This window comes from Colias philodice, chromosome 6 (genome assembly GCF_061535455.1).
Source record: "Colias philodice isolate Cphi_HAF_F1 chromosome 6, ilColPhil1 Martin Lab GWU primary, whole genome shotgun sequence".
In the NCBI taxonomy this organism is placed as follows: domain Eukaryota; kingdom Metazoa; phylum Arthropoda; class Insecta; order Lepidoptera; family Pieridae; genus Colias; species Colias philodice.
The window spans coordinates 9378675-9394275 of NC_143091.1; the positions used below are offsets into that span (position 1 = coordinate 9378675).

Below are 15601 nucleotides of genomic sequence, written 5' to 3' on the forward strand. Positions count from 1 at the left end.
CATTCGTTTTATTCCTTCATATACAAAAAATGGTTTTTATTATAATTCTATTTCATAAATTGATAGATATTTAACAAAATTTATATATTTATAACATGGGAAAGTATAAAAATTCAAATAAACTGTCACATTTACGCTTACATCATAGTAAAGATTATAATGAAAGTGGATGAAAAAGTTTAAATATTATGGATATGCTAAGAGAGACTGGAATGTTATTAAATTAGGACAATGAAGGTATAGGTTTTTATACAGGTTTCTCAAGTCTCAAATATTATGAAATAGACTTAAGCAATTAAGATACATATTATATAATTCAGATACATTAGAGTGACAAAATTGATTCACTACAAAGTAAAAAGTAAAGATCAACATATAATATTATTATAGTGAGTACAGTGATATAACTATGGTAAACTACACAAATTAATAAATAACTTGCTAAATTGGTTGCAGACATTAATCAAATTTATTTGTGTGAGATTCAAATATTCATACATTTCTTCTAAATTTCCTGTTTATATCCATAGAAATATTATTGTAAAGTGATCCCATTACCGAATGACAAATATTTCTTTTGAGTAAACAAGAGATGAAGAGAGGATTATTAAAATAAATAATTATTAAAAACATAGTACCTACCAATAATTTCAAAACAAATATAATATGTAATATATTATTCAACAAACTGTTGTATAAGTAAAGAAAACTATTCCAATTAGATCAAATATTATTACTTATTGTTATATGAATAATGAAAATAAACATTAAAAGAAGTAAAGAAAACTTGATTTATGAATAACTATATTTCTTCTAAAAAATAAAATAAAAATTCTAAAAGAGTGTTAATGAGTAAATGTTTCTTACGAAAAGCACAGTCTTATCACAATATATTCACTTAATTATAATAAGTTACAAGAATGGGCATTTGCTTACTTTATTCAACATAATGGTAAATTAAATTGAACTATGAATATTCATACCCCTTAAAAATCTCGAAAAGGGACTTTTTTTATATATATATTTTTAATAAACTTGCACAAACTTATAGCAATACTAGCGGTCCGCCCCGGCGTCGCCCGTGGTACCTACATGTTTAAACTATCCTATCTCTCAAGTTGGATCAAACTGCACATGGTGTGCGAATTGTATTATAATCGGTTAAGTGGTTTAGGAGTCCATTGAGAACAAACATTGTGACACGAGATTTATATATGTATACTAGCGGTCCGCCCCGGCTTCGCCCGTGGTACATATGAAAAATAGATGTTGGCCGATTCTCAGACTTACCCGATATGCACAGAAAATTTCATGAGAATCGGTCCACCCGTTTCGGAGGAGTATGCAGACTACCATTGTGACACGAGAATTTTATATATAAGATTAAGATTAAGATAAGATTTATCAAACAAGAAACCAAAAGCCATTTTGTAACATTGAGCCTGAATTTTGGGAATTATTTACCTGTAAAATTATTCACACTGTCCATACTTAAACTATTAAAATGTGCTGTAACAAAAGTGGAAAGTAAAAAAATGAGCTTCAGAATAAAATAAGGCTAATAAGAGAGACTGACTAGTTAAAAAATTTCGCTGTATTACTATGACACAATGAGTTCTAATCTTGGTTTGATCTATGATTCTATTTTCTAACATAATTTCTATTTCTATATACTTTAATGTGGAATTTCTATCTATGATGAATGAATGAATTGAACATACTAAATTATTTTATAAGAATGGTCATTTTAATCTCAATAATATACACAGAAAACATAATATGTATATGTTTAAAAAATTTCATAGACATATTACATATATCTAAATTTATAAACCGTATAACAATAAATTCGTGATAAAGTATTTTAATATGGCAAGTAAATGGCCGGATGAAACGTGACAAAGAAATAATAATTAATACATAGCCATTTTTCAATACAAATTCCGTCTAACTAAATCTTATAAAACACTATCTGTACAAATTTTAAAATTTTGGAACTATGTTTATTTGAGATACATTACATTATTTATACATTGCCAAGATATATATAAAAATTATAGTCTTTGGATGATCTGCTTACAAACTTTAAAGTTCTTCATCACCAATTGCTTCAAAAGCATTGTTCTCAACGCAGTCTCTACCTGTTTTGAATGCAACTGATGCAAACTTTTCTGTTAATTTTTGAACGGAGAATATTTCCCTGGAGCTTCCTGGTGTGCAAGAGTCTCCATTCTGCAACAAAAAAAAATGTATTAATAGTAGTTTTATACAAAACAGTTTATAAAACTACTAAAATTCTATCTATCTACCACATTTCTTGAAAATAATATAAGTTTTTGTTCCAATTTTCGAAAGATTTTAGAGACAAGTACTTAACTCTTATTGTTATATAATAATAACATGAAGAGAAATAAAAAAATAATATTAATATTCAGATATGCATAATTCACAAAGAATTATTGATAATCGCTCATTCAAAATGTTGCTATGTATGTTTATTGTTTATTTATGTTAATTGTCTGTTTTATTCAGAATGCATCATTCATAATTAAAAATGTAACTGTCTAAAATCTAATTATAATTTTCGTGTAATTTATTTATAATGAGATAATAATGAGCACTTAAACAATCAATATGATCCAATAATTTTTCTCATTAAAAGTAAAGGTCAACTTAATTTCGCAATATGTAATTATATAAATACATAATGCAAATTAATTAAACCTTACCTATTAAACCTTGTGTTTCATTTTTTCAGCACATCTACACTAATATTATAAAGAGGAAAACTTTATTTGTTTCATTGTTATGAATAGGCTCATAAACTACCGGACCGATTTTAAAAATTCTTTCACCATTCGAAAGCTACATTATCCACGAGTACTAGGCTATATATCATCATGCTAAGACCAACAGGAGCGGAGTAATGCGAGTGAAACCACGCGGCATACCTAGTTAGATATATATAGATGTTCAAAATTTGTCCCGTTGCCACTATATTTTTTTAAGTGAAAACTTCTTTAGCGGCGTTGAGCACTCTTTCTGTAATGGGTATTAAATCTTAAACTCGCGTCAGGACACGTGACCTGATCGAAAAAGCGTAAGACGGATACCATTCCAAAATATCAAACATGCTCAACGTTAATAATCAAGTTTTCATTTCTGCCGGCACTCCCGGAGTGCAACCCGTCTTTTTTTTTAATTAATATAGGTATACATTTCATTGCGTTCTTAACATAAAAAATGGTAACTCTTTCTCAATTATTGAATGTACATTCTGTAAACCTTTTTTGTTTCTGATAATAAATTAAAAAAAAAAAAAAAACATGAACTCACAACAGAACTGAGTGTGTCGCTAGATGAAGATGGTGTGATGAGTTGGCTGGAACCGTCTCGTCGCATGTACGTGAGGCTTGCGCGTTTGCAGCGAGGAGATGTGGGCCCGGAACCACTCTTTTGCCGCATTAGTTCATCCACTATAGACTGTTTGAAAACAAATTAAGAAATGAACATTTACTGAAATCAAAAATTTATATTAACAACTAGGGTTCCGCCCGCGGCTTCGCCCACGCATTCAAAGAAAAACCCGCATAGTTCCCGTTCCCGTGGGATTTCCGGGATTCTGTCATTTTCCCGGGATAAAAAGTAGCCTATGTCCTTTCTCGGGTATCAAAATATACCAAATTTCATGAAAATTGGTTCAGTAGTTTAGGCGTGATTGAATAACAGACAGACAGAGTTACTTTCGCATTTATAATATTAGTATGGATTAACTGTATAAGATATTATGGACAATTTATTTGTGGGAAATTTGAAAAAGTGGGTAGCTTTGCACATATTACTAAGTTTTTGTTCAAAATATGTATATATGAAAGTATTCAGAAATAAAATATTATAAATTTAATTTATCAAACTTTAGCTTACCTGCAAACAAACACTGATAAATATTGCATTTTCAGTTTTCAATGTCACCCAAACAAGGTTGTCTTTGCTAAGGAGATATTCAAACGAAAGTTCGAAATTTTTTGCAGGTTCTTCCAATAATGAGCCATGACCATTTAATTGTCCATCCATCTAAAAAAAAAAAAAAATCTCACAATATATAATATTATAAACTATTTCTAGTTTAAGCGCTGTTATAATTATTTATAATATTTTACATTTTCATGTATACATTTCGATAATAATTATTCTCATCAAAAATAAAACATGATTCATCTAATTATCGTTGAGCAGCCTTACTTACTTACCCACTATAAAAGTAAATTGAGAATAAAGTATGATCATTAAAAAACAATAAAATCTGTTATCAACTTTAAAATATTACTCACAGCATGCAATGTAGTGATCCTCCAACACCTCATTCTAGTAACTTTATACCTCTGTTCATGATTAGGATGCGTCACACTGGTGAGAGTCAATTCTTTTGCAGCTAACGACACTCTCACTCTGATTATTGCCCCTCCCATTTCTCCAATATTAACGGCTTCGGTGGACGCTTCTCCTGCAGGTATTCGGCCATAATGCCTCAAACTCCTCGCTAATTCTATGTACTGTAATTTTTATTATAGTAATTAATATAATATATTGTGGCATATTCTCCTCTGCTACACTAACTTTTTTCTAACTTTTTTTGCCAAATTTCATGAAAATCGGTTCAGCAGTTTTTCCGAGAAGGAGTAACAAACAAACCAATATATAAACTTTCGCATTCATAAAATAAGCAGGCTTATAGAAATGGTTCTTAAAAATTATTATAAATTTATAATATTTTAATTATTTTTTTTGTTATGAAACTTTTTCATACATTTTAAGATTATTTCTTTATAGATTACATACTACAGTGATATATCACCTAAAATTACACTAACACGATAATAATTAATAACTATATGTATAACTCTCAAGTCTCAATACAGGATAAGTATAAATTGGTCATCTGTTTTATTAGTAAGATGACATCATGCATTCAACTGAATACATTATTAAAACAGAACACATATTGATAAAGATAAATTGTATTTATTAAACTTTAGAGCATTTATATTCCAATTATGAAGTTATCTATACTAATATTATAAAGCTGAAGAGTTTGTTTGTTTGAACTCGCTAATCTCAGGAACTACTGGTCCGATAAAAAAAATTATTTCGGTGTTAGATAGCCCATTTATCGAGGAAGGCTATAGGCTCTATTATATCATCACGCTAAGACCAACAGGAGTGGAGCAATGCGGGTGAAACCACGGAGCACAGCTAGTATATCATATTTGGGTCCTCAAAGTTATCTTTAAAACACATTTAAGATAAATTTAAGTACAAATATTACCTCTCTCTTCTGTTTTTTTGCTTCATGAGATGATAGTATATCTCTGGTGTCAGAGTCAGCAGTTATCCACCCCAAGTCAATATCTTCTATTATTTGAAGATATAGTAAGTCTATTGAAACCCTGTCTTGCATAAGATCCAAATCATAGCATGGATCCCAGTAACTAAAATTAGAAAATTATATAATTTTATTATGCAAACATAAATTTAACAAAAATTGAATCTATTGTTTTTATTAAGGTTTTTGGTTTAAATATAATTATGTTATTTATAACATTTAAGCAGTCCAGGAAACACATACCTTTTCCTTAAAACAATTTTATCCTCAGGCCTTACATACTTTTGAGATATATATGGAGATTCAAAATCTTCAAGTTTTTTCAAACTTGGCTGTCCATCCTTTGCACAACTCCAGTTGAAAAGGTATAAGGAAAAATATTTTGTCAAATCCTTATGCAAATTGACATAATTACATGCTATATCTAAAACAGTACTTGATGTATCTGTTGATGATACTGACAATGGTATTCTGTAGCCATTCATTAAAGATATTTCTATATCGACCACATGAACTTTGACATTGTGAGTTTCTTGTTGAGCTGATAAAAGAAATGTCATCAAAATTCCAGAATTTGCCAAAATAGGATTCTGACCAACTGTAAAGGAAATTAAATGAAGTATATTACAACAGGTAAAAATGATATAAGACTGACTTTGTAAAATATAATACACATACCAAGTTGGACATATTTTTCTAAGAGTATTCTTCTTTCTTCCAATTGTGAACTGGTTAGAAAAAGCTTTTTCGGTGGAAACTGTGGCAATTTAAAGTATGGATATTGTGCTTGTAGTTGTTCATGAAGACTTAGTAATTGTTTAAAACGCGCCGTACAATGGAAAAATCCATCAATGTGAATATTATAGCCCTATAAAGAATTAAAACTAGCTATAGAAACACATTTTCCTTAAAATACTTCATGATTAAATTGAACGATACATTGAATTACAATAACAATGCAATGATAACATAATAATAAATGAAGAAACCTTACCGTATAAGTAACTCCGTTGTCGTCTCGGAATTGTTGCAAGTCAGGAATTGAAAAATGCATTGTTCAAGGTGTTATCAAATTTCATAACTTAAAAATGATGTAAAAACTAGTAATTATATAGGTACTGAATTTACAAATGATAAAAAAAGTATAGCAAAACAAAAACGATGACAAAAACTCGCCCACTTCCACTTATGTCAATCACAGATGTCAATCGCGGACAATTCTGTATTGCCATTTGCCAGTTCTGGTTCTGGGTCTCTGTAATAAGTATATAGTCTATGGTTCTGATAGTACATTCTGTATATATTTGGTAGGTAACTGCATATAATATATAAGTATTGATATATAATTGTACCTGCAACCTGGATTTGTTTAAAATTTTGTATGTATTTTATATTAGATATCTGCGAATTAAAATGTACGTAATGTCAATTTCTGTTTGTAGTCCACATCGCAACAATGGATAAATAGCTGATAGATCGACACATCTATAATATCGACATATTAAAATTTAGAAATATATTGGCCTTTTTTGCCTATAATCGGGTTTGAAGAAAATTATAGAAGTATTTTCTATCTGTCTATCTGTAAACTGTCAAAAAATTTTGCAAATTCGGAAAATCCGGAAAATCATTCATCACTTCATCCTCTAAAGCTACGGCCACACTACCTTACCATCTACCGGGCTGTTACCGCAATAATTATGGCATAAAATTACCGTCTAAATTACTGCATGAACTAGTGTGGTTACACTACAGTTTACCTAGATATGTTGGTAATTATTGGCATTTACCGCAGCAAAAAAAATATTAGTTAATAATTAATACCTATATAATATGGTTGCTGTAATAATTCATCAAGGATTCTTTCTTTTTAAAAAGGATTTTTTCTTTTTCAAATCATCTATTGTACTTGGAAATGATAAATTTTGTTTGATCCGACGCTACGCATCATTGTGTACACTGCGATGTTTATAGTTCTTCTGTTGGGTATCCCCAAGATCCCAAAGAGAAGAATTCCAAGAATTCCAAAAATTTGCGCCATCGTGCGCTTTTTCATTTGACCACTCCATGTTGGTCGATACGTGCGTTGCCGGTGAGCTCATATTGCACACTGGTCATATTGATTGGCATTGTAGAATTATGACCATAAGTCGTGGTTACACCTAGGTGTTGTTAAAGTTGTGGCAATAATTATTGGCATATCACTGTAGTGTGGCCGTAGTATTATACTACACCTAGGTGTAACCACGACTTATGGCCATAATTCTACAATGCCAATCAATATGACAAATGGCGGTAGGCAATAGCTCCGGCGGCGGTATTCTTTCGCACATCAAAGAAGATTACCGCCGTAATTATTGCGTATGCGGCCACACTACCGTTAGTCCAATGTGCAATATGAGCTCACCGGCGACGCACGTATCGACCGACATGGAGTGGTCAAATGAAAAAGCGCTCGATGGCGCAAATTTTTGGAATTCTTGGAATTCTTCTCTTTGGGATCTTGGGGATACCCAACAGAAGAACTATAAACATCGCAGTGTACACAATGATGCGTGGCATCGGATCAAACAAAATTTATCATTTTCAAGTACAATAGATGATTTGAAAAAGAAAAAATCCTTTTTAAAAAGAAAGAATCCTTGATGAATTATTACAGAAACCATATTATAATATTTTTTTTGCTGCGGTAAATGCCAATAATTACCGACATATCTAGGTAAACTGTAGTGTAACCACACCAGTTCATGCAGTAATATACGGTAATTTATTGCCATAATTATTGCGGTAACAGCCCGGTAGACGGTAAGGTAGTGTGGCCGTAGCATAATTGCTCCGAGACTTCATCAGACAAGTGACAGTTCACCAATCACTTGTAGACTGTCTAGATTGGTACTTGGTACCTAGTTGTTTATTTATTCTTCTATGATAAACATATGTTATAATTATTAAATTTAATGTGATCAGTGAAAATAAACGATATCTTGCCAATATCAAATATTATGAAAACACTAAACTGCTACTTGTGTTAGTGAAGAAGTGATAATAAACAAATATGTCTAATTTGCCGGTTGTTAATATCCAATGTGATTGGAATGACGTTCTAAGGTGACTCCCATCTCTATTTTTACTTAGAATTCCTATATACGCAACTTATATTGTGCTTACAAACGACTGGCATTACAAAAAATGAACTCTTAAACTTTGTAGAGCCCATACAATTTTACCATACTCCTAATCTTTTTCGAAGAATAAAATCTGAATTTAAAAATTAATATTCATATTTATTTTGCAGATTGCCGCATGGTAAAGCATGGATATCCTCAAAATATTTGAATGTGAATAGTATACATGATAAGATATCAGCATCCCTTGACAAATCTGAAGTAAAAGTTAAGCTACATGTTCCAGATACTTTCCAATTAATTTCATATTCAAACCTAAGTCTTGCTTTAAGACATTTTGAATCTGGCTTAAAGGTAGCTTTTGTGGCTCCAACAAAAGTACATAATATCCACAAGAAAGCAATTATCTCACTATGTGCAGCAGATAACTTCTTAACTGTATCATCATGTGAAGATGACAAGCTTTTAGTTTGGGATAATAGATCAGGTATGTAGCAACAGGTAGCTTCTTTAGTATGGCACTACACTTACAGGCCTTGGATATTATACTTGATTAATGAAAATTCATTCAGAATTTTTACGTTGTTTGATTTTTCCCTTTTTTGGTGATTTAATTTTTAGTTTTTGTTTCCACTAATATTCTCTCTGATGTCCCATTAAATAAACATAAACACATCTATTTTATATTAATTCGTCAAAATTTTCAGGTGATCAAATACTTGATTTGAAGGGTCATGGAGGACCAATATATAAATGCAGATTCTTTCCATCTGGTATAGTTGTGATCTCTGCTGGGGCGGATGGTTCGTCCAAAATTTGGTCAGCACAATCTGGAATTAACCCAGTGACTCTAAAAGGCCACATTATGGCTGTTATGGATGTCTGCATTATTGAAAAGGGAAGAAATGTTATAACTGTTAGCAAGTAAGTTTTTTTTAATTTAAGATTCTCATCTTTAGTAACTATGCTTCGAAATCATCTCAGTGGCACATTGTTGCTTTGCAATTTCAAGTAAGTATTAGATATTACAAAAGTATTCAATATTTTGTCTGCATAAAGCTCCTGAAGCTAGATATAAATATAAAACCATATAAATATTAATAATGTTTTGTTTATAGGGATGGTACTGCAAAATTGTGGGATGTTGGTGAATCAAAATGTTTGGATGATGTGATTAAAGACCAGGGCCCCATCAATTGCTGTGCTCTTGGTATCGCACAAGAAGAAGTGGCAGTTGGGAATGATAGAGAGGTACTTAATTATATTTTCTGGTTCAAACAGAAAAAGATAGTTTTATGAGTAACATTAGCATGTTTCTTTAAAAGAAACTTTGTTCCCTTTCTAGTAGCTATCAAATGTCAGAAAATGTAATTTAACACTTTTTATAATTTAATGGCTCTGAAAAAAAGTACATAATATAATGAAATACTAAAATAATCCTTTTTTGAAATCATGCTATTTAGTAAACTAAATAAGATAATGCTGAACTTCATCATGTAATCTAACTATTTACAAGGTTTATAATAATCAATATATTTTTTAATTTGTTCTTTTTAGATTGGAACAGGGAATAAGATACTTGTAATAGGTTGTGAGAGTGGCACGGTAACAGCTGCACATGTTGCAAAAAGGGAGCAGATTTATCGGAAAAAATTAGAATCCGCCTGCAATGCCTGTATTGTGGTCGATCAAACAATCATTGTTGGATGTGCTGATGGAAAGGTAATTAAAGAAAAATCACATTTATAACTGTTTATGTATGCTTGAAAATTTATCACAATTTTTAAAGTGAAATTTTTATTACATCGTCTCAAACTTTTTGGTCTGTGTAGCGCATGTCGCGTGTATCGACCGTCGACCGTCACGCGACATGCGCTACACAAAGCAGTGTTCGGAACCGTTCGAACAGTTTCACTTTTACCGTGGTTTCATAAAACCACACAACATTTTTTTTAAGCATAATATGTACATCATATAATTACATAACTCTTAAATAAAAATTTATATTCCCATTTCAGATCATACACATGAAATTGGAAAACGGTGAAATAATCAAAGAAATACACGAATCAGCCAGCCCTATTTTATGCCTCGCAAACCTAACAAACAACTTATACGTTGTCGGGCGTCAGGACGGAAACTGCACTGTATTGTCTTTAAACGAAGGCCATGAAACCATAAGGGTTCAGTTAACAGGATCTGATTGTGATGGCATTAGAGATGTATCATTCAATGGGAAATGGATCTTCGTCGGCTGCCGTGACACCAACGTGAGGAAATACGATTATAATCAACTAAGTGTACACTTTAAGTGACTCTAGGTGTAAATAAGTGAAACACATATTTTGTGCTAATATTTATATTGCATTTTCATATCTTGCGATGTATCTTTCTATGTCAATGTATGTGATATCAGATAGCAGAAACTAAAATGCATTATAACATAGACATAATCCTTGTTGAGGATATGGAGTCTTTATCTGAAATACAGTATAAAGTAAGTATGGCAGAAGATTTTTATTTGAATCCTTATTCTAATGGTCTTAAAGTTATAGGAACTTTATCTTTTGTTTATAGTAGTTGTAGTACAGGCTTTATAAATATTACAATTGAACAGGCAGACAGAATCAATTGAACTTATACGCAATTCCATTTAAGATAGCCTACGGTCACCATATGGTGACTGTAAGCTAGCTGTAGCTATGGTGAGTGTAATTAAATATTTAATTACTTTCCTAAACAGTCCCGTTTTCTCATAATTTTATAACAAAAGACATTCCAATAAGGCAACAAGGTGTAGTGACGCAATTTGATGTAATTGATTGACATTAATTATACAACAAGGATTAAGGCCTTGCCATTGGAATACTAATAAACAATACTAATTTAATTCGGCATTGCAAATTTGTTATTCAAATGATCGTGAAGGAAAATCTCATGTAAATCAGCACTTACTGTCCTTTTCATATAATAATTTTTATAGCTATTCAAACCAATAACGAGTCTTTGGTTTAATTTAAGCCATAGTTTCACATCAGAGTCTATGTTTTCCTTCAATTTTATCCACTTTTTCAAGTTTTCCTCTTTCATTTTTCGGGAAGTACTAATAACAGCTGAAAGGAAGGTATAACTTATAGATTATGTCCTATTATAGTTATTTATAATACCTTGTTTTTTTTTATCATATACCGTTATTTCGCAAATTAGCTACATGAGTATGGGTATTTTCAATCCAGTATAGCCAATTTTCTAAATTAAACATCACATTCTCTAGGCCTTTACACCATATTCGGAGATCATGTTGTCGTAATTTTAATTGCTTGTGAACTGAAAATTACGCGAATTATTAGTTTATTAATTTTTGTAAATTGTAGTTCGAAAACAGGTAAACATACTTTTTCAAACTACTTTCCAAAAACGACCGTAGGTTCACAATTATTAGCGACTACCTTATTTTATGGTATATATTTTGACGAATCACTTTAATACGTGATAATGTTTGTATGGCAGTTGCCGCTTTATATGCTTCAACAATAGTAAAATTGTTTTATATTTAAAATTTGTATACCTTGCTTTTCCTTTTTGTCATCGGTTAATTTTGTTTGTATTCCTTTCTCTTTCGTAACGAGTTTTTTCAAATATGATTCTTGTATTTCAGAGTGAATATCAATTATAGGTAGAGTGAATAGATTTAAATTCTGGAGAATATTGATCTTCATTTGAATCTCTTTCTCGTTGTTCAATTCTTTAATCCTTTCTGTGTTTATTTCTTCACCAAATTCAATCAATTGAATATTATTATTATTATCACCTGCGTTATGTTCTGCATCTAAAGAATTTAGTTCAGGAGAGAAACTAGTATATAACTCCTCAAAGTTTTCCATTTTTGTGTCAGTTAAATTCGATAACTCCGCAACAATCTCTTCTTCCAATGATTTTTCGCTTTCTATTCTTAGTTTTGGATCCGGCGAAGTGATTACTTCTTCTGATTCTATTATAAAACCCAAGGAAGTAACTGATTTGCTTACTGAAGCTGAAAGCTTTGCAGTTAATGGCAAGATATTTTCAGGCCAAATTTCGTCCGCTTCACCTGTATTTGAAAAAGTTTTTCAGTATTTTATCATCAAATTAACTAAAACTTCATCAACACTGGTAATGTCATTTCATCTATACAAATATTATAAAGAGGAAAGGTTTGATTTTTTGTTTGTTTGTTTGTATGAATTGAATAGGCTCCGAAACTACTTGGCAGATTTGAAAAATTCTTTCACTGTTGGAAAGCTACATCATTTCTGAGTGACATAGGCTAGGTTTTATCCCGGAAATCCCACGGGAACGGGAACTATGCGGGTTTTTTTTTGAAAACGCGGGCGAAGCCGCAGGCGGAAAGCTAGTATAATATGTAGATTTTATTACTTACTGATGAGATGATGATTTGGCGGGGCAAAATTAATATTTCTACGAAAAGCCCTAGAATCGTTTCGTGAAAAATAGTTTTCCGAAGTATTTACGTTTACAGCGTCATCATAGCTATCGAGAAAATAACAGATTTAAAATAGTTTTGAAATTAAAAGAAATACCTATATTTAATATCTTGCATAGTTAAATATTCTTACCTTTCTTCTTCTTTTGGTATGATTTTATGTTTTATATCTGAAAATAAAATTGGACCCTTAATTAAATCTACCTACATGATATTAAAGTTTAATATGCAAAGTGTAAGAATTGAATAAATATTTCCAAGCTAATTTAAATCGATTACAATATTTCTTACTACATATATGTAATTACCGATATGGATATCAGAAAATTTTACTTTTTTAAAAGCATCGTCGGTAGTTTCAGATGTATTTGCTTGGTTGACGTCTTCTTCTGTTTTTATTTCATGAATTTTTATATTATCATCGCTTTTTGACTCTTTTTCCTTGACGTTTGTCGGTTGCTCTTCGAAAGCATGGTCCTTTGCCGACGCATCATCTTCTATTTTTGTTACGTTTAATTTGTCATACGTTTCACTTTTTACGTCCATCTTCTCAACAGATTCGGCATTAATAAGACTTTCGTTTGTAACAGGTATAATATCGTCAAAACTATTGTTTTTTCTTAAAATCGTGTCTATAATGGTGTCGATTAAGGATGCGGTAAATTTTTCTAAACTTATTTCATTCTCTGAATCGCCAGCAGCTTGATCAATAAGATTAGATAAAATCAAAGCGACCATTTCGCCGTTTCCTTTTATTTCATCTGATTGATTTTTATTGATTATCTCTTCATTAATCTCAGGAATAGCAATACTCGATATTTCATTTAATAGTTCTCTTATGTCATCGTGAATACTACCTTCATCTTGAATACCAGAAGTTAGACTAGATTTTTTAGTAGAAACCGATATGTAGCTATTGCTTCTTGAACTAATATTGTTTTCCACTAGTGATATACTTTCAGATTTACAGGTGTCCTAAAATAAAATAAAAGTTCATTTGAATTTCTTTTGATTTAAATGAAAATTACTAAGCATTATCAATTGTTTTGAGCTCTTACCGCAACTGCGTCCAAAATTTCGTCTATTATATCCCATATGTGTCCTTCCAACTCTTCTAATTCTAAAATTATTATCAGAGAACAGTTCATAAAGGAATATTACATGAACTTAAAAAATATTATATGTATAAGTATCGATGAAAAGATTATTTTTTTATTATTCACCTTGATAATCATCCAACATGAGCTTCATCGAAGATTCTTCTAAGATAGACGTTATCCAAATTGTTACCTGTTCAATTCAATTCAAGTAAACGATCTAAATTTTTGAAGTGAAACTTCTTTAGGTATTTCTAGAGTAAAATCTCAAGGTGGCGTCATGGCAATACCGTAACGTCATGGAGTAAGGCGACGATTGTGGTGTCTTTGAATCTTGTTCTTGTTAAAGAAGTTTCACTTCTGACACATGTGCTCGACACACACTCTTTTTTAAATGATAAAAAATTACTTTTAGTGGTAGGTATATTTTTATTGTACCTTATCTGCTATTTCACTTTGTATTTTATGGTTAATCACTTTTGTTCTATTTTTTTTACGTAAAATTTTAGAGATCTCGGTATTTATAATTTCCGAAAGTTTTCGTAATCTGAAAATTCATTAAATGATTAATTTTGAATCTGTATTTTTTAAGCCTTATGTATGTGTTTTAATATCGTACATACTCAGGGTTTAATATTGTTTGAACAGGTTTTAACAATTTGTTATGTATTTCATATCCAAATAGTGCATATAGTAGTTTGGTCTTGTTATAATTTTTCTCTTTAATTGTTGTATCTGCATCTCTTGTCCTGTGCTTAGCAAAATATGTTATTTTAATATTATTGAAATCATTTTTTATTAAAAAAACATGATTTTAGTTATTGTTGTGTCATGTACCTTGTTCTCTTCCTATTTCGTGATTTAAAACAATTAATTGCATCACTAATAGGAACTAGTGGTTTTTGATCCATAACGTGCTCTCGTAATCTGTCGGCCTTAAAATATTATTTCTTAATACTTAATACATCTATTATTTTTGCAATGTAAGCATTATGCATTTACACTATCAATGAACAATATTTTGTAAGGGGATATCCCTTTTTTATAAATTGATTTACAGCTTTGATTTAACTGTAGCTATCAGTCTATCATAAGCACTTTATGATATTACCCAAATTTCCGAATAATTTACCATGAAGTCTGGAAGCATGTTGCCTTTATGTCTCCATGTATCTAAACAATGACGTTTTGAAGGAGCAGCAAGTTCAGCTATTCTCATAGGACACCTATTTTTGTTTTTATTGCTCTTGCTGTTATATTTGTTGCGTTTGCGGTGAGTGCCATGACTTCGTGGAAGCGTTGAGGAACGAAATGAGTTACAACACGATAGAAGGCTACGATTATTTCGGAGAGCGGATTTGGTTTCAGCCTTTCTGAAATATAGAATAAATCAATCAATCAAGTTCTCGTCAAAAGGAAATTGATGACAAAGCCTATTATCTCTTTAGCTAGATTGATGTTGAAGGTGTTGCTCTGCGTTTTGATGGCTGTTGAAAAAGCGATGCATTTTAAC

At 31.0% G+C, this 15601-nt stretch overlaps 3 protein-coding genes across 3 annotated transcripts; 1 reads left to right on the forward strand and 2 right to left on the reverse strand.

Moving 5' to 3' along the window:
- Positions 1-113: 113 nt before the first annotated feature.
- Positions 114-6572, reverse strand: Snx17 (sorting nexin 17). The gene is made up of 8 exons (XM_089696680.1): positions 6378-6572; positions 6062-6251; positions 5627-5981; positions 5327-5489; positions 4332-4553; positions 3925-4074; positions 3337-3483; positions 114-2232 (listed from the first exon to the last, which is right to left on the reverse strand). The coding sequence occupies exons 1-8, from the start codon at positions 6435-6437 to the stop codon at positions 2086-2088; spliced, it is 1434 nt and encodes a 477-aa protein (XP_089552806.1). The 5' UTR covers positions 6438-6572; the 3' UTR covers positions 114-2085.
- A 1689-nt stretch (positions 6573-8261) lies between these two features.
- On the forward strand, positions 8262-11010 carry LOC149487953 (proteasomal ATPase-associated factor 1-like). Its single transcript, XM_089696679.1, has 6 exons — positions 8262-8491; positions 8679-8995; positions 9216-9432; positions 9627-9759; positions 10066-10230; positions 10527-11010. The coding sequence occupies exons 1-6, from the start codon at positions 8439-8441 to the stop codon at positions 10821-10823; spliced, it is 1182 nt and encodes a 393-aa protein (XP_089552805.1). The 5' UTR covers positions 8262-8438; the 3' UTR covers positions 10824-11010.
- Positions 11011-11078: 68 nt separating this feature from the next.
- LOC149487954 (uncharacterized) lies at positions 11079-15562 on the reverse strand. Its single transcript, XM_089696678.1, has 12 exons — positions 15221-15562; positions 14926-15023; positions 14712-14837; positions 14527-14635; positions 14215-14281; positions 14050-14111; positions 13300-13966; positions 13125-13161; positions 12929-13038; positions 12077-12598; positions 11698-11835; positions 11079-11621 (listed from the first exon to the last, which is right to left on the reverse strand). The coding sequence occupies exons 1-12, from the start codon at positions 15305-15307 to the stop codon at positions 11395-11397; spliced, it is 2250 nt and encodes a 749-aa protein (XP_089552804.1). The 5' UTR covers positions 15308-15562; the 3' UTR covers positions 11079-11394.
- Positions 15563-15601: the final 39 nt, after the last annotated feature.